At 51.9% G+C, this 24,608-nt stretch overlaps 1 protein-coding gene across 1 annotated transcript in view; it reads right to left on the reverse strand.

Moving 5' to 3' along the window:
• Window positions 1-24,608, reverse strand: part of LOC144694961 (prosaposin-like) — a 174,515-nt gene that overhangs the window by 54,851 nt on the left and 95,056 nt on the right. The window contains exons 8-10 of the mRNA XM_078565771.1: window positions 23,196-23,329; window positions 19,680-19,757; window positions 19,270-19,380 (exon numbers count right to left, since the gene is read on the reverse strand). Of these exons, the coding sequence (XP_078421897.1) occupies window positions 19,270-19,380; window positions 19,680-19,757; window positions 23,196-23,329 (323 nt within the window). The remainder of the gene's footprint in view (window positions 1-19,269; window positions 19,381-19,679; window positions 19,758-23,195; window positions 23,330-24,608) is intronic.

Consider the following 24,608-nt stretch of genomic DNA (forward strand, 5'->3'; position numbering starts at 1 on the left):
TTTCACTTTGCTGGGTGTCACTGTGCTGGTTGTCACTGAGCTGGGTGTCACCGTGCTGGGTGTTACTGTGCTGGATGTCACTGTGCTGGATCTGAATGTGCTGGGTGTCACTTTGCCAGGTCCCACTGTGCTGGGTGTCACGGTGCTGGGTGTCACTGTGCTGGATGTCACTGTGCTGGGTGTCACTGTGCTGGATGTCACTGTGCTGGATGTCAGTGTGCAGGGTCTCACTGTGCTGGGTGTCACTGTGCTGGGTGTCACTGCGCTGGGTGACACTGTGCTGGGTGTCACTGTGCTAGATATCACTGTGCAAGATATCACTGTGCTGGATGTCACTGTGCTGGGTGTCACTGTGCTGGTTGTAACTGTGCTGGGTTTCACTGTGCTAGGTGTCACTTTGCTCGATGTCACTGTGCTGGATCTCACTGTGCTGGCTGTCACTGTGCTGGGTGTAACTGTATTGGATGACACTGTGCTGGATGTCACTGTGCGTGATGTCACTGCGCTGGGTGACACTGTGCTGGGTGTCACTGTGCTGGGTGTCACTGTGCTGGGTGTCACTGTGCTGGATATCACTGTGCTGGGTGTCACTGTGATGGGTGTCACTGTGCTGGATATCACTGTGCTGGGAGTCACTGTGCTGGGATTCACTGTGCTGTGTGTCACTGTGCTGGGTGTCACTGTGCTGGGTGTCACTGTGCTAGGTGTCACTGTGCTGGATGTCACTGTGCTGGGTGTTACTGTGCTGGATGTCACTGTGCTGGATGTCACTGTGCTGGGTCTCACTGAGCTGGATGTCACTGTGCTAGGTATCACTGTGCTGTGTCTCACTGAGCTGGATGTCACTGTGCTGGGTGTCACTGTGCTGGATGTCACTGTGCTGGATGTCACTGTGCTGGGTCTCACTGTGCTGGGTGTCACTGTGCTGGGTCTCGCTGTGTTGGATGTGACTGTGCTGGGTGTCACTGTGCTGGATGTCACTGTGCTGTGTGTCACTGTGCTGGATGTCACTGTGCTGGCTGACATTGTGCTGGGTGTCACTCTGCTGGATGTCACTGTGCTGTATGTCACTGTGCTGGGTGTCACTGTGCTGGATGTCTCTGTGCAGGATGTCACTGTCCTGGGTGTCACTGTGCTGAATGTCACTGTGCTTGGTGTAACTGTGCTAGGTGTCACTGTGCTGGGTGTCATTGTGCTGGGTCTCACTGTGCTGGGTGTCACTGTGATCTATGTCACTGTGCTGGGTGTCACTGTGCTGGATGTCACTGTGCTGGGTGTCACTATGTTGGGTGTAACTGTGCTGGATGTCACTGTGCTGGGTGTCACTTTGCTGGATGTCACTGTGCTGGATGTCACTGTGCTGGAAGTCACTGAGCTGGATGTCACTGTGCTGGGTGTCACTGTGCTGGATGACACTGTGCTGGGTCTCACTGTGCTGGGTGTCACTGTGCTGGATGTCACTTTGTTGGATGTCACTTTGCTGGGTGTCACTGTGCTGGGTGTCACTGTGCTGGGTGTCACTGTGCTGGGTGTCACGATGCTGGGTCTCACTGTGCTGGGTGTCACTGTGCTGGGTGTCACTGTGCTGGGTGTCACTGTGCTGGATGTCACTGTGCTGGGTCTCACTGTGCTGGGTGTCACTGTGCTGGGTCTCACTGTGCTGGGTGTCACTGTGCTGGATGTCACTGTGCTGGATGTGGCTGTGTTGGATATATCTGTGCTGGGTGTCACTGTGCAGGATGTCACTGTGCTGGGTGTCACTGTGCTGGATGTCACTTTGCTAGGTGTTACAGTGCTGGATGTGACTGTGCTGGATGTCACTGTGCTAGGTGTCACTGTGCTGGATGTAACTGTGCTGGATGTCAGTGTGCTGGATATCACTGTGTTGGATATCACTGTGTTGAATGTCACTGTGCTGGGTGTCACTGTGCTGGATGTGACTGTGTTGGATATCACTGTGCTGGATGTCGCTGTGCTGGGTGTCACTGTGCTGGGTGTCACTGTGCTGGGTGTCACTGTGTTGGATGTCACTGTGCTGGATGTCACAGTGCTGGATGTCACAGTGCTGAATGTCACTGTGTTGGATATCAATGTGCAGGATATCAATCTGTTGGAGAACACTGTGCTGGATGTAACTGTGCTGGATGTCACTGTGCTGGGTGTCACTGTGCTGGGTGTCACTGTGCTGGCTGTCACTGTGCTGGATGTCACTGTGCTGGGTGTCACTGTGCTGTATTTCACTGTGCTGGATGTCACTGTGCTGGGTGTCACTGTGCTAGATATCACTGTGCTAGATATCACTGTGCTGGATGTCACTGTGCTGGGTGTCACTGTGCTGGTTGTAACTGTGCTGGGTTTCACTGTGCTAGGTGTCACTTTGCTCGATGTCACTGTGCTGGATCTCACTGTGCTGGGTGTCTCTGTGCTGGGTGTCACTGTGTTGGATGACACTGTGCTGGATGTCACTGTGCTTGATGTCACTGTGCTGGATGTCACTGCGCTGGATATCACTGTGCTGGGTGTCGCTGTGCTGGGTGTCACTGTGCTGGATATCACTGTGCTGGGAGTCACTGTGCTGGGATTCACTGTGCAGGATGTCACTGTGCTGGGTGTCACTGTGCTGGGTGTCACTGTGCTGTGTGTCACTGTGCTGGGTGTCACTGTGTTGTGTGTCACTGTGCTGGGTGTCACTGTGCTGGATGTCACTGTGCTGGATGTCACTGTGCTGGATGTCACTGTGCTGGATGTCACTGTGTTGGGTTTCCCAGTGCTGGATTTCACTGTGCTGGATGTCACTGTGCTGGATGTCACTGTGCCGGGTGTCACTGTGCTGCGTGTCAATTTGATGGGTGTTCCTGTGCTGGGTGTCAATGTGCTGTGTGTCACTGTGCTAGGTGTCACTGTGCTGGATGTCACTTTGCTGGATGTCACTGTGCTGGATGTCACTGTGCTGGATGTCACTGTGCTTGGTGTCACTGTGCTGGATGTCACTGTGTTGGATGTCACTGTGCTGGATGTCACTGTGCTGGTTGTCACTGTGCTGGATGTCATTGTGCTGGATGTGGCTGTGTTGGATATCACTGTGCTGGGTGTCACTGTGTTGGATGTCACTGTGCTGGGTGTCACTGTGCTGGATGTCACTTTGCTAGGTGTCACTGTGCTGGATGTAACTGTGCTGGATGTCACTGTGCTAGGTGTCACTGTGCTGGATGTAACTGTGCTGGATGTCAGTGTGCTGGATATCACTGTGTTGGACATCACTGTGTTGAATGTCACTGTGCTGGGTGTCACTGTGCTGGATGTGACTGTGTTGGATATTACTGTGCTGGATGTCACTGTGCTGGGTGTCACTGTGCTGGGTGTCACTGTGCTGGGTGTCACTGTGTTGGATGTCACTGTGCTGGATGTCACAGTGCTGGATGTCACAGTGCTGAATGTCACTGTGTTGGATATCAATGTGCAGGATATCAAACTGTTGGATAACACTGTGCTGGATGTCACTGTGCTGGATGTCACTGAGCTGGATGTCACTGTGCTGGATGTCACTGTGCTGGGTGTCACTGTGCTGGGTGTCACTGTGCTGGATGTCACTGTGCTTGATGTCACTGTGCTGGATGTCACTGTGCTGGGTGTCACTGTGCTGGGTGTCACTGTGCTGGGTGTCACTGTGCTGGATCTCACTGTGCTAGGTGTCACTGTGCTTGGTGTCACTGTGCAGGGTCTCACTGTGCTGGGTGTCATTGTGCTGGGTGTCACTGTGCTGTGTGTCACTGTGTTGGGTGTCACTGTGCTGGATGTCACTGTGCTGGGTGTCACTGTGCTAGATATCACTGTGCTAGATATCACTGTGCTGGATATCCCTTTGCTGGATATCACTGTGGTGGGTCTCACTGTGTTGCATGTCACTAAGCTGGATGTCACTGTGCTGGGTGTCACTGTGCTGGATGTCACTGTGCTCGGAGTCACTGTGCTGGGAGTCACTGTGCTGGGAGTCACTGTGCTGGGATTCACTGTGCTGGGTCTCACTGAGCTGGATGTCACTGTGCCGGGTCTCACTATGCTGGGTGTCACTGTGCTGGATGTCACTGTGCTGGGTGTCACTTTGCTGGATATCACTGTGCTGGGTCTCACTGAGCTGGATTTCACTGTGATGGGTGTCACTGTGTTGGGTCTCACTGTGCTGGATGTCACTGTGCTGGGTCTCACTGTACTGGGTGTCACTGTGCTGGATGTCTCTGTGCTGGATGTCACTGTGTTGGGTGTCACTGCGCTGGGTGTCACTGTGCTGGATGTCACTGTGCTGGGTTTCACTGTGCTGGATGTCATTGTGCTGGGTGTCACTGTGCTGGGTGTCACTGTGCTGGATGTCACCGTGTAGGGTGTCACTGTGCTGGGTGTCACTGTGCTGGGTGTCACTGTGCTGGGTGTCACTGTGCTGGATTTCACTTTGCTGGGTGTCACTGTGCTGGTTGTCACTGAGCTGGGTGTCACCGTGCTGGGTGTTACTGTGCTGGATGTCACTGTGCTGGATCTGAATGTGCTGGGTGTCACTTTGCCAGGTCCCACTGTGCTGGGTGTCACGGTGCTGGGTGTCACTGTGCTGGATGTCACTGTGCTGGTTGTCACTGTGCTGGGTGTCTCTGTGCTGGGTGTCACTGTGCTGGATGTCACTGTGCTGGATGTCAGTGTGCAGGGTCTCACTGTGCTGGGTGTCACTGTGCTGGGTGTCACTGCGCTGGGTGACACTGTGCTGGGTGTCACTGTGCTAGATATCACTGTGCTAGATATCACTGTGCTGGATGTCACTGTGCTGGGTGTCACTGTGCTGGTTGAAACTGTGCTGGGTTTCACTGTGCTAGGTGTCACTTTGCTCGATGTCACTGTGCTGGATCTCACTGTGCTGGCTGTCACTGTGCTGGGTGTAACTGTATTGGATGACACTGTGCTGGATGTCACTGTGCGTGATGTCACTGTGCTGGATGTCACTGTGCTGGATATCACTGTGCTGGGTGTCACTGTGCTGGGTGTCACTGTGCTGGATATCACTGTGCTGGGTGTCACTGTGATGGGTGTCACTGTGCTGGATATCACTGTGCTGGGAGTCACTGTGCTGGGATTCACTGTGCTGTGTGTCACTGTGCTGGGTGTCACTGTGCTGGGTGTCACTGTGCTAGGTGTCACTGTGCTGGATGTCACTGTGCTGGGTGTTACTGTGCTGGATGTCACTGTGCTGGATGTCACTGTGCTGGGTCTCACTGAGCTGGATGTCACTGTGCTGGGTATCACTGTGCTGTGTCTCACTGAGCTGGATGTCACTGTGCTGGGTGTCACTGTGCTGGATGTCACTGTGCGGGGTGTCACTGTGCTGGATGTCACTGTGCTGGGTCTCACTGTGCTGGGTGTCACTGTGCTTGGTCTCGCTGTGTTGGATGTGACTGTGCTGGGTGTCACTGTGCTGGATGTCACTGTGCTGTGTGTCACTGTGCTGGATGTCACTGTGCTGGCTGACACTGTGCTGGGTGTCACTCTGCTGGATGTCACTGTGCTGTATGTCACTGTGCTGGGTGTCACTGTGCTGGATGTCACTGTGCAGGATGTCACTGTCCTGGGTGTCACTGTGCTGGATGTCACTGTGCTGGGTGTAACTGTGCTAGGTGTCACTGTGCTGGGTGTCATTGTGCTGGGTCTCACTGTGCTGGGTGTCACTGTGATCTATGTCACTGTGCTGGTTGTCACTGTGCTGGATGTCACTGTGCTGGGTGTCACTATGTTGGGTGTAACTGTGCTGGATGTCACTGTGCTGGGTGTCATTTTGCTGGATGTCACTGTGCTGGATGTCACTGTGCTGGAAGTCACTGAGCTGGATGTCACTGTGCTGGGTGTCACTGTGCTGGATGACACTGTGCTGGGTCTCACTGTGCTGGGTGTCACTGTGCTGGATGTCACTTTGTTGGATGTCACTTTGCTGGGTGTCACTGTGCTGGGTGTCACTGTGCTGGGTGTCACTATGCTGGGTCTCACTGTGCTGGGTGTCACTGTGCTGGGTGTCACTGTGCTGGGTGTCACTGTGCTGGGTCTCACTGTGCTGGGTGTCACTGTGCTGGGTCTCACTGTGCTGGGTGTCACTGTGCTGGATGTCACTGTGCTGGATGTCACTGTGTTGGATATCACTGTGTTGGATATCACTGTGTTGGATATCACTGCGCTGGGTCTCACTGTGCTGGATGAGACTGTGTTGGATATCACTGTGCTGGATGTCAATGTGCTGGATGTCACTGTGCTGGATGTCAAAGTGCTGGTTGTCACTGTGTAGGATATCAGTGTGCTGGATGTTACTGTGTTGGATATCACAGTGTTGGATGTCTCTGTGCTGGGTGTCCCTGTGCTGGGTGTCACTGTGCTGGGAGTCACTGTGCTGGATATCAGTTTGCCTGGTTTCACTGTGCTGGATGTCACTGTGCTGGGTCTCACTGTGCTGGGTCTCACTGTGCTGCGTGTTACTGTGCTGGATGTCACTGTGCTGCGTGTCACTGTGCTGGGAGTCATTGTGCTGGGTGTCACTGTGCTGGGTGTCACTGTGCTGGGTGTCACTGTGCTGGGTGTCACTGTGTTGGATGTCACTGTGCTGGGTCTCACTGTGTTGGATATCACAGTGTTGGATGTCTCTGTGCTGGGTGTCCCTGTGCTGGGTGTCACTGTGCTGGGAGTCACTGTGCTGGATATCAGTTTGCCTGGTTTCACTGTGCTGGATGTCACTGTGCTGGGTCTCACTGTGCTGGGTCTCACTGTGCTGCGTGTTACTGTGCTGGATGTCACTGTGCTGCGTGTCACTGTGCTGGGAGTCATTGTGCTGGGTGTCACTGTGCTGGGTGTCACTGTGCTGGGTGTCACTGTGCTGGGTGTCACTGTGTTGGATGTCACTGTGCTGGGTCTCACTGCGCTGGGTGCCACTGTGCTGGATGTCACTGTGCTGGGTGTCACTGTGCTGGGTGTTCCTGTGCTGGGTGTCACTGTGCTGGATGTCACTGTGTTGGATGTCACTGTGCTGGATGTCACTGTGTTGGATATCACTGTGCTGGATGTAACTGTGCTGGATATCACTGTGCTGGATATCACTGTGCTGGATATCACTGTGCTGGGTGTCACTGTGCTGTGTGTCACTGTGCTGGGTGTCACTGTGCTTGATGTCACTGTGCTGGGTGTCACTGTGCTGTGTGTCACTGTGCTGGGTGTCACTGTGCTTGATGTCACTGTGCTGGATGTCACTGTGCTGGATGTCACTGTGCTAGGTGTCACTGTGCTTGGTGTCACTGTGCAGGGTCTCACTGTGCTGGGTGTCATTGTGCTGGGTGTCACTGTGCTGGATGTCACTGTGCTGTGTGTCACTGTGTTGGGTGTCACTGTGCTGGATGTCACTGTGCTGGATGTCACTGTGCTAGATATCACTGTGCTAGATATCACTGTGCTGGATATCCCTTTGCTGGATATCACTGTGGTGGGTCTCACTGTGTTGCATGTCACTAAGCTGGATGTCACTGTGCTGGGTGTCACTGTGCTGGATGTCACTGTGCTCGGAGTCACTGTGCTGGGAGTCACTGTGCTGAGAGACACTGTGCTGGGTCTCACTGAGCTGGATGTCACTGTGCCGGGTCTCACTATGCTGGGTGTCACTGTGCTGGATGTCACTGTGCTGGGTGTCACTTTGCTGGATATCACTGTGCTGGGTCTCACTGAGCTGGATTTCACTGTGATGGGTGTCACTGTGTTGGGTCTCACTGTGCTGGATGTCACTGTGCTGGGTCTCACTGTACTGGGTGTCACTGTGCTGGATGTCTCTGTGCTGGATGTCACTGTGTTGGGTGTCACTGCGCTGGGTGTCACTGTGCTGGATGTCACTGTGCTGGGTTTCACTGTGCTGGATGTCATTGTGCTGGGTGTCACTGTGCTGGGTGTCACTGTGCTGGATGTCACCGTGTTGGGTGTCACTGTGCTGGGTGTCACTGTGCTGGGTGTCACTGTGCTGGGTGTCACTGTGCTGGATTTCACTTTGCTGGGTGTCACTGTGCTGGTTGTCACTGAGCTGGGTGTCACCGTGCTGGGTGTTACTGTGCTGGATGTCACTGTGCTGGATCTGAATGTGCTGGGTGTCACTTTGCCAGGTCCCACTGTGCTGGGTGTCACGGTGCTGGGTGTCACTGTGCTGGATGTCACTGTGCTGGTTGTCACTGTGCTGGGTGTCAGTGTGCAGGGTCTCACTGTGCTGGGTGTCACTGTGCTGGGTGTCACTGCGCTGGGTGACACTGTGCTGGGTGTCACTGTGCTAGATATCACTGTTCAAGATATCACTGTGCTGGATGTCACTGTGCTGGGTGTCACTGTGCTGGTTGTAACTGTGCTGGGTTTCACTGTGCTAGGTGTCACTTTGCTCGATGTCACTGTGCTGGATCTCACTGTGCTGGCTGTCACTGTGCTGGGTGTAACTGTATTGGATGACACTGTGCTGGATGTCACTGTGCGTGATGTCACTGCGCTGGGTGACACTGTGCTGGGTGTCACTGTGCTAGATATCACAGTGCTAGATATCACTGTGCTGTATGTCACTGTGCTGGGTGTCACTGTGCTGGTTGAAACTGTGCTGGGTTTCACTGTGCTAGGTGTCACTTTGCTCGATGTCACTGTGCTGGATCTCACTGTGCTGGCTGTCACTGTGCTGGGTGTAACTGTTTTGGATGACACTGTGCTGGATGTCACTATGCGTGATGTCACTGTGCTGGATGTCACTGTGCTGGATATCACTGTGCTGGGTGTCACTGTGCTGGGTGTCACTGTGCTGGATATCACTGTGCTGGGTGTCACTGTGCTGGGTGTCACTGTGCTGGATATCACTGTGCTGGGAGTCACTGTGCTGGGATTCACTGTGCTGTGTGTCACTGTGCTGGGTGTCACTGTGCTGGGTGTCACTGTGCTAGGTGTCACTGTGCTGGATGTCACTGTGCTGGGTGTTACTGTGCTGGATGTCACTGTGCTGGATGTCACTGTGCTGGGTCTCACTGAGCTGGATGTCACTGTGCTGGGTATCACTGTGCTGTGTCTCACTGAGCTGGATATCACTGTGCTGGGTGTCACTGTGCTGGATGTCACTGTGCGGGGTGTCACTGTGCTGGGTCTCACTGTGCTGGGTGTCACTGTGCTGGGTCTCGCTGTGTTGGATGTGACTGTGCTGGGTGTCACTGTGCTGGATGTCACTGTGCTGTGTGTCACTGTGCTGGATGTCACTGTGCTGGCTGACACTGTGCTGGGTGTCACTCTGCTGGATGTCACTGTGCTGTATGTCACTGTGCTGGGTGTCACTGTGCTGGATGTCACTGTGCAGGATGCCACTGTCCTGGGTGTCACTGTGCTGGATGTCACTGTGCTGGGTGTAACTGTGCTAGGTGTCACTGTGCTGGGTGTCATTGTGCTGGGTCTCACTGTGCTGGGTGTCACTGTGATCTATGTCACTGTGCTGGGTGTCACTGTGCTGGATGTCACTGTGCTGGGTGTCACTATGTTGGGTGTAACTGTGCTGGATGTCACTGTGCTGGGTGTCACTTTGCTGGATGTCACTGTGCTGGATGTCACTGTGCTGGAAGTCACTGAGCTGGATGTCACTGTGCTGGGTGTCACTGTGCTGGATGACACTGTGCTGGGTCTCACTGTGCTGGGTGTCACTGTGCTGGATGTCACTTTGTTGGATGTCACTTTGCTGGGTGTCACTGTGCTGGGTGTCACTGTGCTGGGTTTCACTGTGCTGGGTGTCACTATGCTGGGTCTCACTGTGCTGGGTGTCACTGTGCTGGGTCTCACTGTGCTGGGTGTCACTGTGCTGGATGTCACTGTGCTGGGTCTCACTGTGCTGGGTGTCACTGTGCTGGGTCTCACTGTGCTGGGTGTCACTGTGCTGGATGTCACTGTGCTGGATGTCACTGTGTTGGATATCACTGTGTTGGATATCACTGTGTTGGATATCACTGCGCTGGGTCTCACTGTGCTGGATGAGACTGTGTTGGATATCACTGTGCTGGATGTCAATGTGCTGGATGTCACTGTGCTGGATGTCACTGTGCTGGATGTCACTGTGCTAGATATCACTGTGCTAGATATCACTGTGCTGGATATCCCTTTGCTGGATATCACTGTGGTGGGTCTCACTGTGTTGCATGTCACTAAGCTGGATGTCACTGTGCTGGGTGTCACTGTGCTGGATGTCACTGTGCTCGGAGTCACTGTGCTGGGAGTCACTGTGCTGAGAGACACTGTGCTGGGTCTCACTGAGCTGGATGTCACTGTGCCGGGTCTCACTATGCTGGGTGTCACTGTGCTGGATGTCACTGTGCTGGGTGTCACTTTGCTGGATATCACTGTGCTGGGTCTCACTGAGCTGGATTTCACTGTGATGGGTGTCACTGTGTTGGGTCTCACTGTGCTGGATGTCACTGTGCTGGGTCTCACTGTACTGGGTGTCACTGTGCTGGATGTCTCTGTGCTGGATGTCACTGTGTTGGGTGTCACTGCGCTGGGTGTCACTGTGCTGGATGTCACTGTGCTGGGTTTCACTGTGCTGGATGTCATTGTGCTGGGTGTCACTGTGCTGGGTGTCACTGTGCTGGATGTCACCGTGTTGGGTGTCACTGTGCTGGGTGTCACTGTGCTGGGTGTCACTGTGCTGGGTGTCACTGTGCTGGATTTCACTTTGCTGGGTGTCACTGTGCTGGTTGTCACTGAGCTGGGTGTCACCGTGCTGGGTGTTACTGTGCTGGATGTCACTGTGCTGGATCTGAATGTGCTGGGTGTCACTTTGCCAGGTCCCACTGTGCTGGGTGTCACGGTGCTGGGTGTCACTGTGCTGGATGTCACTGTGCTGGTTGTCACTGTGCTGGGTGTCAGTGTGCAGGGTCTCACTGTGCTGGGTGTCACTGTGCTGGGTGTCACTGCGCTGGGTGACACTGTGCTGGGTGTCACTGTGCTAGATATCACTGTTCAAGATATCACTGTGCTGGATGTCACTGTGCTGGGTGTCACTGTGCTGGTTGTAACTGTGCTGGGTTTCACTGTGCTAGGTGTCACTTTGCTCGATGTCACTGTGCTGGATCTCACTGTGCTGGCTGTCACTGTGCTGGGTGTAACTGTATTGGATGACACTGTGCTGGATGTCACTGTGCGTGATGTCACTGCGCTGGGTGACACTGTGCTGGGTGTCACTGTGCTAGATATCACAGTGCTAGATATCACTGTGCTGTATGTCACTGTGCTGGGTGTCACTGTGCTGGTTGAAACTGTGCTGGGTTTCACTGTGCTAGGTGTCACTTTGCTCGATGTCACTGTGCTGGATCTCACTGTGCTGGCTGTCACTGTGCTGGGTGTAACTGTTTTGGATGACACTGTGCTGGATGTCACTATGCGTGATGTCACTGTGCTGGATGTCACTGTGCTGGATATCACTGTGCTGGGTGTCACTGTGCTGGGTGTCACTGTGCTGGATATCACTGTGCTGGGTGTCACTGTGCTGGGTGTCACTGTGCTGGATATCACTGTGCTGGGAGTCACTGTGCTGGGATTCACTGTGCTGTGTGTCACTGTGCTGGGTGTCACTGTGCTGGGTGTCACTGTGCTAGGTGTCACTGTGCTGGATGTCACTGTGCTGGGTGTTACTGTGCTGGATGTCACTGTGCTGGATGTCACTGTGCTGGGTCTCACTGAGCTGGATGTCACTGTGCTGGGTATCACTGTGCTGTGTCTCACTGAGCTGGATATCACTGTGCTGGGTGTCACTGTGCTGGATGTCACTGTGCGGGGTGTCACTGTGCTGGGTCTCACTGTGCTGGGTGTCACTGTGCTGGGTCTCGCTGTGTTGGATGTGACTGTGCTGGGTGTCACTGTGCTGGATGTCACTGTGCTGTGTGTCACTGTGCTGGATGTCACTGTGCTGGCTGACACTGTGCTGGGTGTCACTCTGCTGGATGTCACTGTGCTGTATGTCACTGTGCTGGGTGTCACTGTGCTGGATGTCACTGTGCAGGATGCCACTGTCCTGGGTGTCACTGTGCTGGATGTCACTGTGCTGGGTGTAACTGTGCTAGGTGTCACTGTGCTGGGTGTCATTGTGCTGGGTCTCACTGTGCTGGGTGTCACTGTGATCTATGTCACTGTGCTGGGTGTCACTGTGCTGGATGTCACTGTGCTGGGTGTCACTATGTTGGGTGTAACTGTGCTGGATGTCACTGTGCTGGGTGTCACTTTGCTGGATGTCACTGTGCTGGATGTCACTGTGCTGGAAGTCACTGAGCTGGATGTCACTGTGCTGGGTGTCACTGTGCTGGATGACACTGTGCTGGGTCTCACTGTGCTGGGTGTCACTGTGCTGGATGTCACTTTGTTGGATGTCACTTTGCTGGGTGTCACTGTGCTGGGTGTCACTGTGCTGGGTTTCACTGTGCTGGGTGTCACTATGCTGGGTCTCACTGTGCTGGGTGTCACTGTGCTGGGTCTCACTGTGCTGGGTGTCACTGTGCTGGATGTCACTGTGCTGGGTCTCACTGTGCTGGGTGTCACTGTGCTGGGTCTCACTGTGCTGGGTGTCACTGTGCTGGATGTCACTGTGCTGGATGTCACTGTGTTGGATATCACTGTGTTGGATATCACTGTGTTGGATATCACTGCGCTGGGTCTCACTGTGCTGGATGAGACTGTGTTGGATATCACTGTGCTGGATGTCAATGTGCTGGATGTCACTGTGCTGGATGTCAAAGTGCTGGTTGTCACTGTGTAGGATATCAGTGTGCTGGATGTTACTGTGTTGGATATCACAGTGTTGGATGTCTCTGTGCTGGGTGTCCCTGTGCTGGGTGTCACTGTGCTGGGAGTCACTGTGCTGGATATCAGTTTGCCTGGTTTCACTGTGCTGGATGTCACTGTGCTGGGTCTCACTGTGCTGGGTCTCACTGTGCTGCGTGTTACTGTGCTGGATGTCACTGTGCTGCGTGTCACTGTGCTGGGAGTCATTGTGCTGGGTGTCACTGTGCTGGGTGGCACTGTGCTGGGTGTCACTGTGCTGGGTGTCATTGTGCTGGGTGTCACTGTGTTGGATGTCACTGTGCTGGGTCTCACTGTGCTGGGTGCCACTGTGCTGGATGTCACTGTGCTGGGTCTCACTGTGCTGGGTGTCACTGTGTTGGATGTCACTGTGCTGGGTCTCACTGTGCTGGGTGTCACAGTGCTGGGTGTCACTGTGCTGGGTGTCACTGTGCTGGATGTCACTGTGCTGGATGTCACTGTGCTGTGTCTCACTGTGCTTGGTGTCACTGTGCTGGGTGTCACTGTGCTGGGTTTCACTGTGCTGGGTCTCACTGTGCTGGGTGTCATTGTGCTGGGTGTCATTGTGCAGGATGTCACTGTGTTGGGTTTCACTGTGCTGGATGTCACTGTGCTGGATGTCACTGTGCTGGATGTCACTGTGTTGGATGTCACTGTGCTGGATGTCACTGTGTTGGATATCACTGTGCTGGATGTAACTGTGCTGGATATCACTGTGCTGGATATCACTGAGCTGGATATCACTGTGCTGGGTGTCACTGTGCTGTGTGTCACTGTGCTGGGTGTCACTGTGCTGGGTGTCACTGTGCTGGATATCACTGTGCTGGGTGTCACTGTGCTGTGTGTCACTGTGCTGGGTGTCACTGTGCTGGGTGTCACGGTGCTGGGTGTCACTGTGCTGGATGTCACTGTGCTGGTTGTCACTGTGCTGGGTTCTCTGTGCTGGGTGTCACTGTGCCTGATGTCATTGTGCTGGATGTCAGTGTGCTGGGTCTCACTGTGCTGGGTGTCACTGTGCTGGGTGTCACAGCCCTGGGTGACACTGTGCTGGGTGTCACTGTGCTTGATATCACTGTGCTAGATATCACTTTGCTGGATGTCACTGTGCTGGGTGTCACTGTGCTGGTTGTAACTGTGCTGCGTTTCACTGTGCTAGGTGTCACTTTGCTCGATGTCACTGTGCTGGATCTCACTGTGCTGGGTGTCACTGTGCTGGGTGTCACTGTGTTGGATGTCACTGTGCTGGATGTCACTGTGCTTGATGTCACTGTGTTGGATGTCACTGTGCTGGATATCACTGTGCTGGGTGTCAATGTGCTGGGTGTCACTGTGCTGGATATCACTGTGCTGGGTGTCACTGTGCTGGGTGTCACTCTGCTAGATATCACTGTGCTGGGAGTCACTGTGCTGGGATTCACTGTGCAGGATGTCACTGTACTGGGTGTCACTGTGCTGGGTGTCACTGTGCTGTATGTCACTGTGCTGGGTGTCACTGTGCTGGGTGTCACTGTGCTGGATGTCACTGTGCTGGGTGTTACTGTGCTGGATGTCACTGTGCTGGATGTCTCTGTGCTGGGTCTCACTAAGCTGGATGTCACTGTGCTGGGTATCACTGTGCTGGATCTCACTGAGCTGGATGTCACTTTGCTGGGTGTCACTGTGCTGGATGTCACTCTGCTGGGTGTCACTGTGCTGGATGTCACTGTGCTGGGTCTCACTGTGCTGGGTGTCACTGTGCTGGGTTTCGCTGTGTTGGATGTGACTGTGCTGGGTGTCACTGTGCTGGATGTCACTGTGCTGTGTGTCACTGTGCTGGATGTCACTGTGCTGGTTGACACTGTGCTGGGTATCACTGTGCTGGATGTCACTGTGCTGGATGTCACTGTGCTGGGTGTCACTGTGCTGTATGTCACTGTGCAGGATGTCACTGTCCTGGGTGTCACTGTGCTGGATGTCGCTGTGCTGGGTGTCACTGTGCTGGATGTCACTGTGCTAGGTGTCACTGTGCTGGGTGTCAGTGTGCTGGGTCTCACTGTGCTGGGTGTCACTGTGCTGGATGTCAATGTGCTGGATGTCACTGTGTTGGGTGTCACTGTGCTGGATGTCACTGTGCTGGGTGTCACTTTGCTGGATGTCACTGTGCTGGGTGTCACTGTGCTGGAAGTCACTGAGCTGGATGTCACTGTGCTGGGTGTCACTGTGCTGGATGTCACTGTGCTGGGTCTCACTGTGCTGGGCGTCACTGTGCTGGATGTCACTGTGCTGGGTGTTACTGTGCTGGATGTCACTGTGCTGGATGTCTCTGTGCTGGGTCTCACTAAGCTGGATGTCACTGTGCAGGGTATCCCTGTGCTGGGTCTCACTGAGCTGGATGTCACTGTGCTGGGTGTCACTGTGCTGGATGTCACTGTGCTGGGTGTCACTCTGCTGGATGTCACTGTGCTGGGTCTCACTGTGCTGGGTGTCACTGTGCTGGGTCTCGCTGTGTTGGATGTGACTGTGCTGGGTGTCACTGTGCTGGATGTCACTGTGCTGGATGACACTGTGCTGGGTATCACTGTGCTGGATGTCACTGTGCTGGATGTCACTGTGCTGGGTGTCACTGTGCTGTATGTCACTGTGCTGGATGTCACTGTCCTGGGTGTCACTGTGCTGGATGTCACTGTGCTGGGTGTCACTGTGCTGGATGTCACTGTGCTAGGTTTCACTGTGCTGGGTGTCAGTGTGCTGGTCTCACTGTGCTGGGAGTCACTGTGCGGGGTGTCACTGTGCTGGATGTCACTGTGCTGGGTGTCACTATGTTGGGTGTCACTGTGCTGGATGTCACTGTGCTGGGTGTCACTTTGCTGGATGTCACTGTGCTGGGTGTCACTATGCTGGAAGTCACTGAGCTGGATGACACTGTGCTGGGTGTCACTGTGCTGGATGTCACTGTGCTGGGTCTCACTGTGCTGGGTGTCACTTTGTTGGATGTCACGTTGCTGGGTGTCACTGTGCTGGGTCTCACTGTGCTGGGTGTCACTGTGCTGGGTGTCAAAGTGCTGGGTGTCACTGTGCTGGGCGTCACTATGCTGGGTCTCACTGTGCTGGGTGCCACTGTGCTGGGTGTCACAGTGCTGGGAGTCACTGTGCTGGATGTCACTGTGCTGGGTCTCACTGTGCAGGGTGTCACTGTGGTGGGTCTCACTGTGCTGGGTGTCACTGTGCTGGATGTCACTGTGCTGCATGTCACTGTGTTGGATATCACTGTGTTGGATATCACTGTGCTGGATTTCACTTTGCTGGATGTGACTGTGTTGGATATCACTGTGCTGGATGTCACTGTGCTGGATGTCACTGTGCTGGAAGTCACTGTGCTGGTTGTCACTGTGTTGGATATCAATGTGCTGGATGTTACTGTGTTGGATATCATTGTGTTGGTTGTCTCTGTGCTGGGTGTCACTGTGCTGGGTGTCACTGTGCTGGGAGTCACTGTGCTGGATATCAGTGTGCTGGGATTCACTGTGCTGGATGTCACTGTGCTGGGTCTCACTGTGCTGGGTCTCACTGTGCTGGGTGTCACTGTGCTGGGTGTCACTGTGCTGGATGTCACTGTGCTGCGTGTCACTGTGCTGGGAGTCATTGTGCTGGGTGTCACTGTGCTGGGTGTCACTGTGCTGGGTGTCACTGTGCTGGGTGTCATTGTGCTGGGTGTCACTGTGTTGGATGTCACTGTGCTGGGTCTCACTGAGCTGGGTGCCACTGTGCTGGATGTCACTGTGCTGGGTCACACTGTGCTGGGTGTCTCTGTGTTGGATGTCACTGTGCTGGGTCTCACTGCGCTGGGTGTCACAGTGCTGGGTGTCACTGTGCTGGGTGTCACTGTGCTGGGTGTCACTGTGCTGGATGTCACTGTGCTGGGTGTCACTGTGCTGGGTCTCACTGTGCTGGGTGTCACTGTGCTGGGTGTCACTGTGCTGGATGTCACTGTGCTGGATGTCACTGTGCTGGGTCTCACTGTGCTGGATGTCACTGTGCTGGGTCTCACTGTGCTGGATGTCACTGTCCTGGTTGTCACTGTGCTGGATGTCACTGTGCTGGGTGTCACTGTGCTGGATGTCACTGTGCTGGATGTCACTGTGCTGGATGTCACTGTGCTGGGTCTCACTGTGCTGTGTGTCACTGTGCTGGATGTCACTGTGCTGGATGTCACTGTCCTGGGTGTCACTGTGCTGGATGTCACTGTGCTGGATGTCTCTGTGCTGGATGTCACTGTGCTGGGTCTCACTGTGCTGGGTCTCACTGTGCTGGGTGTCACTGTGCTGGATGTCACTGAGCTGGATGTCACTGTGCTGGATGTCATTGTGCTGGATGTCACTGTGCTGTGTGTCACTGTGTTGGGTTTCACTGTGCTGGGTGTCACTGTGTTGGGTGTCACTGTGCTGGATGTCACTTTGTTGGATGTAACTCTGGTGATGAGGCAGGTGACGTTGCAATTCCTGGGACACTGGCTTCTTCATCCCAGAGGTTGGTTCTTTGAGCTTCTGGTGTGCCTGTTTCCTGATCCTTGAATGGAGATGAACTGTGTTGGAGAAGAAACAGAACCACATTTCGGTTCATCACAGTTTCTGGTTCACATTTCATTGCACCCCTCGTGTGAGCCCATATGCCACTACTATGATGGTTGCCTCATGCTCCTTATGTCTTGTTTGTTCTGCCCGCACTGTGCATCAAATTGCACTACTTGCTTTCTTACAATGTCCATTGTCTACTAGTCGGCGACAGACAGGAGACTGAGGTCAGGACTTCCCCTCCTGTCTGCCTCCTGTGCATTGTGGGTCTGTGTATTGTGGGTCTGTGTATTGTGGGTCTGTGCATTGTGGTTCTGAGTTTTGTAGTTCTGTGTTTTGTGGTTCTGTGCATTGTGGGTCTGTGCATTGTGGTTCTGTGCATTGTGGTTCTGTGCATTGTGGTTCTGTGCATTGTGGTTCTGTGCATTGTGGGTCTGTGCATTGTGGTTCTGTGCATTGTGGTTCTGTGTTTTGTGGTTCTGTGCATTGTGGTTCTGTGCATTGTGGGTCTGTGCATTGTGGTTCTGTGCATTGTGGTTCTGTGCATTGTGGTTCTGTGCATTGTGGTTCTGAGTTTTGTAGTTCTGTGCATTGTGGGACTGTGCATTGTGGGTCTGTGCATTGCGGTTCTGAGTTTTGTGGTTCTGAGTTTTGTGGTTCTGAGTTTTGTGGTTCTGAGTTTTGTGGTTCTGTGTTTTGTAGTTCTGTGTTTTGTAGTTCTGTGTTTTGTGGTTCTGTGATTTGTGGGTCTGCTTGTCCTGCGTGACAAAATGCAGTGTTAGTGACATCTCGAGTGACACCTGAACCTCTTGTCTGCATGAATCCCTGTCACATATACTGGCCTCTCAGTCCCACTTTGCATCCAGGCACACAAAGTCAAACTCCACGCAACTTGGCCTCAATTGCCATATGGCATTAAGGCTGATTATGCATTCGCTCTTCTGGCAAAGTTGCCCACTTGCACATGAACCTTATGAGTGATCCCATAAGTGACTCCTGTTGAAGGTGTGACACTAGCACTTACCACGGTGGATTGGAGAAAGTCACTAACCTGTTTTCTGCAATGGCTCTTGTGTGGTCTCCATGGTTGCTCACCTTCTCTGACAGCTTTGTATAAGCCGCCTTGGTCTGGCCAACTTTCTGATGCCATCTGCAGGAAAGAGCAGCTCCCACCCTTGTCCCTGATGTCTGGAGAAAGATCTTCAGGGAGGCATTGCTGAACGATGGGGCTGGTCTGACTCGGTGCTCGGTCATAGCAGATCTGATGGGGCCTTTGAAAAAAGAATCTCGCACTCTGTAGCATTGCAGCATCCTGGCAATGATAGATATCCTCCCCGTCAATAGCCCACCCATGGCTGCAGTGTTACCACCGCTGAATCACATGTGTGATTTCATTTGGTCACAGAGTGCAGATAAACAGATGGCGAATGCAAAATCAAAATCTCTAACTCATTGAGGCGTCAGGCAAACAGCACAACAGCACAAATCTACTTTGCAAACATGAACAGAAAATCACCTGAAATTCTGTTTCACAACATCACATGAAAGATAATCTTTCGATGCTGTGTGAGGATTTATCAAGTCTGCATTCGCTGCCCACACGTTCCTGTGATAACTGGTGTGAACAGTATATACGAAAGTTCCTTTATTACTAGGCCAGGAATTAGCCATGATTTCAATGTGAAGAGAGAGTATGTCTGGGCACACCCAAATTTGTGGAATCAAAATAAGATATATGTGCAAAAGTCAAATAGTAATAAATATAACAAACAGCCTTTAAATCAGATTTGAATGTCATCCACTATCTGTTGTCTATAAATCTTTACTCGTTGCCATTCATTACACAGAGGGTTGAAGTTATACTTACTTTACACCGGGCAGCACTTTCCCAGGTCTGGCACCAGTGTGATGGTGCCCAGGTGCACTCATTGCGTCCAAGCAACACTGCCTCCTTTTTTCTTACACAGAAATCCAGTTCCTGTCAGTAAATACATAACGATGGTACTGGGTGAGGCCTATTCCTGAATGGACATATGTTTATACAGCTCTCGGAGAGATCAAACACAGGATACACTTTGCTGTTTTTACTAGATAGAGGAAGCAGTGAGCCAGAGGATGCTAGCAGAAATTTAATTTTAACAAGAAAACATCTAAAGTAGAACAGAACAGCACAGAAGGAGGCCATTTGGCCCATTGCTCTTTACATGAATTACCAGATCACCCTCTCTCTGATGTGCATAAATTGGAGAATGAGGGTGCTAACTTTCATACACTTACCCCACAAAGATCTTTGTCTTCCTGTTTCTGAAGAAAATTGCCGAGCCGGGCTTTATGGGAGCGGATAAAGTTGTCACACTATGAGAACCAGATTAGATAAAAAAGAAAATCAGCCAATCCCATTCTCGTACAACTAACGGTTCAATATTCTTCAGGTCTAAGTGCTTCGCACAATGGGGACAAAACAGAAACAGAAAGCAAGAGCGAAAAGCACAAAGCAACAACTATTTCTTATAGATCATAGTATACATATCATACACATGTAGCATCTTCAATGGAATAAAATGTCCCAGGGCATTTTGCAGGAGCTTCTGAAAGCAAAATGTGACACTGAGCCACATAAGATAATATTAAAGCTGGGTTAAAGAGGTAGGCATTAAGAGGTGTCTTAAAAGGAAGAAAGAGGGGTCGAGATGTGCAGAGGTTTGTGGAGGGAATTTCAGAGCTTAGGGACTAGGCAGCTGTTAGCACAGCCACACATGGTGGAGAGATTCAGATCAGGGAAGTTGGAAGCTAGAATTAGAGGAGTGCAGTTTCATCAGACTGGAGATTACTGGAATAGTAAGGGTGAGGCCATGGAAGGACTTGAAAATTGTGATGATCATTTTAAAATTGAGGCTTTACTTAAGTGGGAGCCTGTGTAATTCAGTGACCACAGGGGTGATTGGGGAACAGAGCTTTATGAATTTAAGGACAGGAACAGCCAAATTTTGGTGACCTCAGGTTTACTGAGGGTAGAAGGTGGGAGACCAGTCAGGAATGTGTTGCTATAGTCACAACTAGAGGTTAAAAAGGTGAGGTCTTCAACAGCAGGTGAGTTGAGATGGGGGTGAATCCACAGAGGTGGAAATAGGTAGGGCGGGATTGTTCCACATTTGTACTAAGTGCAGTAGTGGGTGTGAAAAAAGGGGTTTAACCCGCTGGCCGCAATGGTGGGTTTTCCCGCTGTATCATAGACTTCCTGGCACATCCTGCTTCATTAATAATGCATTCACGGGAAGTACGCAGAATCGCTGGCGGGCGGGCAGGCTCAGATTTACCCGCCACGCCCTGACCTCAGTGCTTCCTCAATCCGGGCGCCATATTTCATCAGAGCACATGCCTACTTCATGTCTACAGGCCAGGATTGCTCCAGGCGACAGATGGACGCAGTGGAAGGCCGTTGTGATGTACTCAACCCCTGATCTGTCCGTAGGAGGTCCACCAGAGTCACCAATCCGGCCTGGGAGGCAGTGGCAGCAGTGGTCAGCACACAGGAGGACAGTCATCCAGTGCAGGAAGCGGATGAATGATCTCATCCATTCCGCCAGGGTAAGTCAATCTTCTCATCACTCTCAACTCACACACTCACAAACTCATCACACATCCACAGGGACCTCACACCACAAGGGACAACACCACTAACTCACACACACCCTCACATCTCCATCAGGCTTATATCCTCTGGATCTCGTGTCCCTCATCCCGTCCATCACCCACTCACCACACAAACATTCCATGCAGTGACATGAGTCCTGCTCACACTCTCTGCATCTGTTTCCATGCAGGAGAAGCTGGCTCACAATAGCGGGGAGAGGTCCCAGACTGGGGCAGATGTGAGTGGACCACATTAGTCCCCTCGCTCATACATACATATATACGGACAAGGAGCAGGAGTAGGCCATTCGGCCCCTCGAGCCTGCTCCGCCATTTAATAAGATCAAGGCTGAACTGATAGTAACCTGAAATCTGCATCCCACCTACCCCCGATAACCTTTCATCCCCTCGCTTACCAAGAATCTATCCACCCCTGCTTTAAAAATAAGCAAGTCCCAAAGAATCATGACCCTCTGAGTAAAAAAATTTCACCTCATCTCGGTTTTAAATGGGCGACCCCTTATTTTTAAACAGTGGCCTCTAGTTTTAGATTCCCCCACAAGAGGAAACATCCTCTCCACATCCACCCTGCCAAGACCCCTCAGGATCTTATCTGTTTCAATCAAGTCACCTCTTACTCTTCTAAACCCCAGCGGATACAAGCTTAGCCTGTTCAACCTTTCCTCATAAGACAACCCACCAGGTATTAGTCTAGTAAACCTTCGCTGAACTGCTTCCAACGCATTTACATCCTTTCTTAAATAAGGTGACCAATTGCATTGGAGGGGGTGCAGAGGAAATTCACCAGGATGTTGCCTGGGATGAAACATTTAAGTTATGAAGAGGTTGGATAGACTTGGGTTGTTTTTGTTGGAGCAGAGAAGACTGAGGGGTGACCTGATCGAGGTGTACAAGATTATGAGGGGCATGGACAGGGTGGACAGGGAGCAGCTATTCCCCTTAGTTGAAGGGGCAGGAGGTTCAGGGGGGATGTGAGGAAAGACTTTTTTACCCAGAGGGTGGTGACGGTCTGGAATGCGCTGCCTGGGAGGGTAGTGGTGGTGGGTTGCCTCACATTCTTTAAAAAGTACCTGGATGAGCACTTGGCACATCATAACATTCAAGGCTATGGGCCAAGTGCTGGTAAATGGGATTAGGTAGGTAGGTCAGGTGTTTCTCACGTGTCGGTGCAGACTCGGTGGGCCGGAGGGCCTCTTTTCTGCTGTGATTCTGTGATGCACCAGGGAAAGAAATGTGGGAGGGGGCCTGAGTAGGACTGGAACAAGGAATGTCCCAGTTAACCCACAAAAACCAGCATAGCTGGGGCCTATGTGGGGATCCATAGCCACACCGTTTATTCGGAGGACGTGAGACCAATTAAGCGAGAGAAGAAGTACAGTCAGGCGGAGGAGGGTGGTTGTCGATGGGGACTGTTTGGGCCTCAGTTCAAGGAAGAAGCTGAGAACTCACAGACCACCCTGGTGGGTGTGGGAGGTGAAGAGATTTCATACTACCTACTGAAGAGAAGGTGGTTAGGGCCTGGGAACTGGAAATTGTTGAAATGATGTGGGGCATCAGAAGAATCACAAATGTAGGTGGGAAGAGACTGGACAAAGGAAGAAAATGTAGAGAAAAGATAAGACATAAGTTGAGTGGGGCAGGAGCAGGCTGAAATGGAGGATCTACCAGGACAGTCTGTGGATTTGGGGAAGGAGTTAGAAGCAGGCTGTCTGGGGCTTAGGGACTGTTAGGTGGGAAGCTTTGAAGGGAAGATCTCCAAAGCAGATGAGATCAGTGACAGTCCTAGAAAGAATGGCTTGATCTTCGGTGTTGGGGTCATGGTCCAGGGGGAGGTAGGAAGACCTGTCTGAGAGTTGGAGCTCAGCCTCTTCAAGGTAGATGTCAGTACGCCAGACAACAGCAGCACCACTCTTGTCAGCAGGGTTAGCCCTGAGAGAATGAAGTCAGCAAGTTCAGAGGGAGACAGGCTAGAGTGGGTGACAGGAGCAGAGAAACTAAAACAGCTGATGTCACGCCGACAGTGCTCCATGAAAAGATCAAGAGCAGGTAAGAGGCCAGAGGGAGGGGTCCAGGTGGAGGAAGAGTATTGGACACGGGTGAAAGGATCCATTGAGCAACTCCCTCTTAACAAGTACTCACCGCCAATTTGGAGGCATCAGAATATGAGTTGCAGGCTTTTGGCAGGAGTACGTCCACTTCTGTGCCCTGCTTCCGAGCTGACTGGAGCTGACGCACTATGTCCTCACACATATTACAGGACAATATAATCGGCACTGTATTACGAGAATGTGGGAGAAATTCAGATTAAACAGTGTGAAGAGTTGAACAGCAAGCTTTTTGTGGCAAACAATAAATGGATGCTTTTCAATATATTGGCCAGAACATGAGGATAAACACCCATGAGAAACTAGTTGGTACCAATGAAGCTCCAGTTGCACCAGGTCTGGGGAAATACATCCAAGATCAAAGCAAGTTAATGAGAGAAATAGTTGTGATCAACCTCCGATGGATACATTGACCAATTCTGAACTTGACCCAGAACTAATTTGAAAGCTTTTGTGCTTAAGTCCACTGATTGAGAGAAGTGCCCATATTTTCTATTGCAATATGTGCTGTATGCAGATTAAACAGCAGCGATTGGCACAATGGCGACATGAGGAAAATATTTTTAACATGCATTGCGTGGTTAGAATCCGAAATGCACTGCCTGAGAGTGTGGAAGAGGCAGATCAATCGAGGTCTTCAAAAGAGAATTGGATAATAATTTGAAGAGGAGGATTTGCATGGCTATGGGGAAAAGGTAGGGGGGTGCGGGGGGTGGGGTGGGTGGGGGGGCGAGGCTAGCTCAGATTCTCTTGCAGAGCCATCACGGATACGATGATACAAATGGCCTCCTTCTGCACTGTAACCATTTTGTGATTCAGTATCAAAGGGAGACAATGCTTCCTACTACCAATGGTAGTGCCTTAAAAGACAAATATTTTTAGGAAGAAGAAAAGATCATTCAGCCCAACATGGCCAACCATGTTTTTTGCTATATCAATCCTGTTAGATCTGAATTATATCCAAAAATACCCAATTGCTCCCTGAACGTAATGGAAGTGCCTAATGGAATGGCCCTGTCTTCTAACTTGTTCCATAAAGTGTAAAAGAAGTCTCAGAAATGCATGGCTGGGTGTCTTTTTATGTACAGATATAACACCCAGTGCATAAAGTCTGAGGGTATATGTCTGTTATACAGCTCCTGTATTTATAACGTTTTGACATTAAGCGTAACTGGTGATGATGCTTTAACTCAGCCATGAACTGTTGTGGCCAGTGCCTCTGTGTGGAACGTAGCTGGGTAGAGGCAGCTCAGGAGCAAGGCTGAGGAAATCTTTGTTCTCTGAGGGCTGCCACCGGTCTGTCTGAGGCAGTATTCATGGAGGTATCAGCTCAGCTTCAGAGGAGAAGGATGGAGGGGAAATTGGAAACATGGTTTTTGACGTGCAATTAACCAAAATCTTCAGTTTAGAAATGGTGAGTTTTAAATAATGCCTCCTGCCTTGGGTT

Source organism: Cetorhinus maximus, chromosome 20 (assembly GCF_964194155.1).
Source record: "Cetorhinus maximus chromosome 20, sCetMax3.hap1.1, whole genome shotgun sequence".
NCBI classification, from domain to species: Eukaryota; Metazoa; Chordata; class Chondrichthyes; order Lamniformes; family Cetorhinidae; genus Cetorhinus; species Cetorhinus maximus.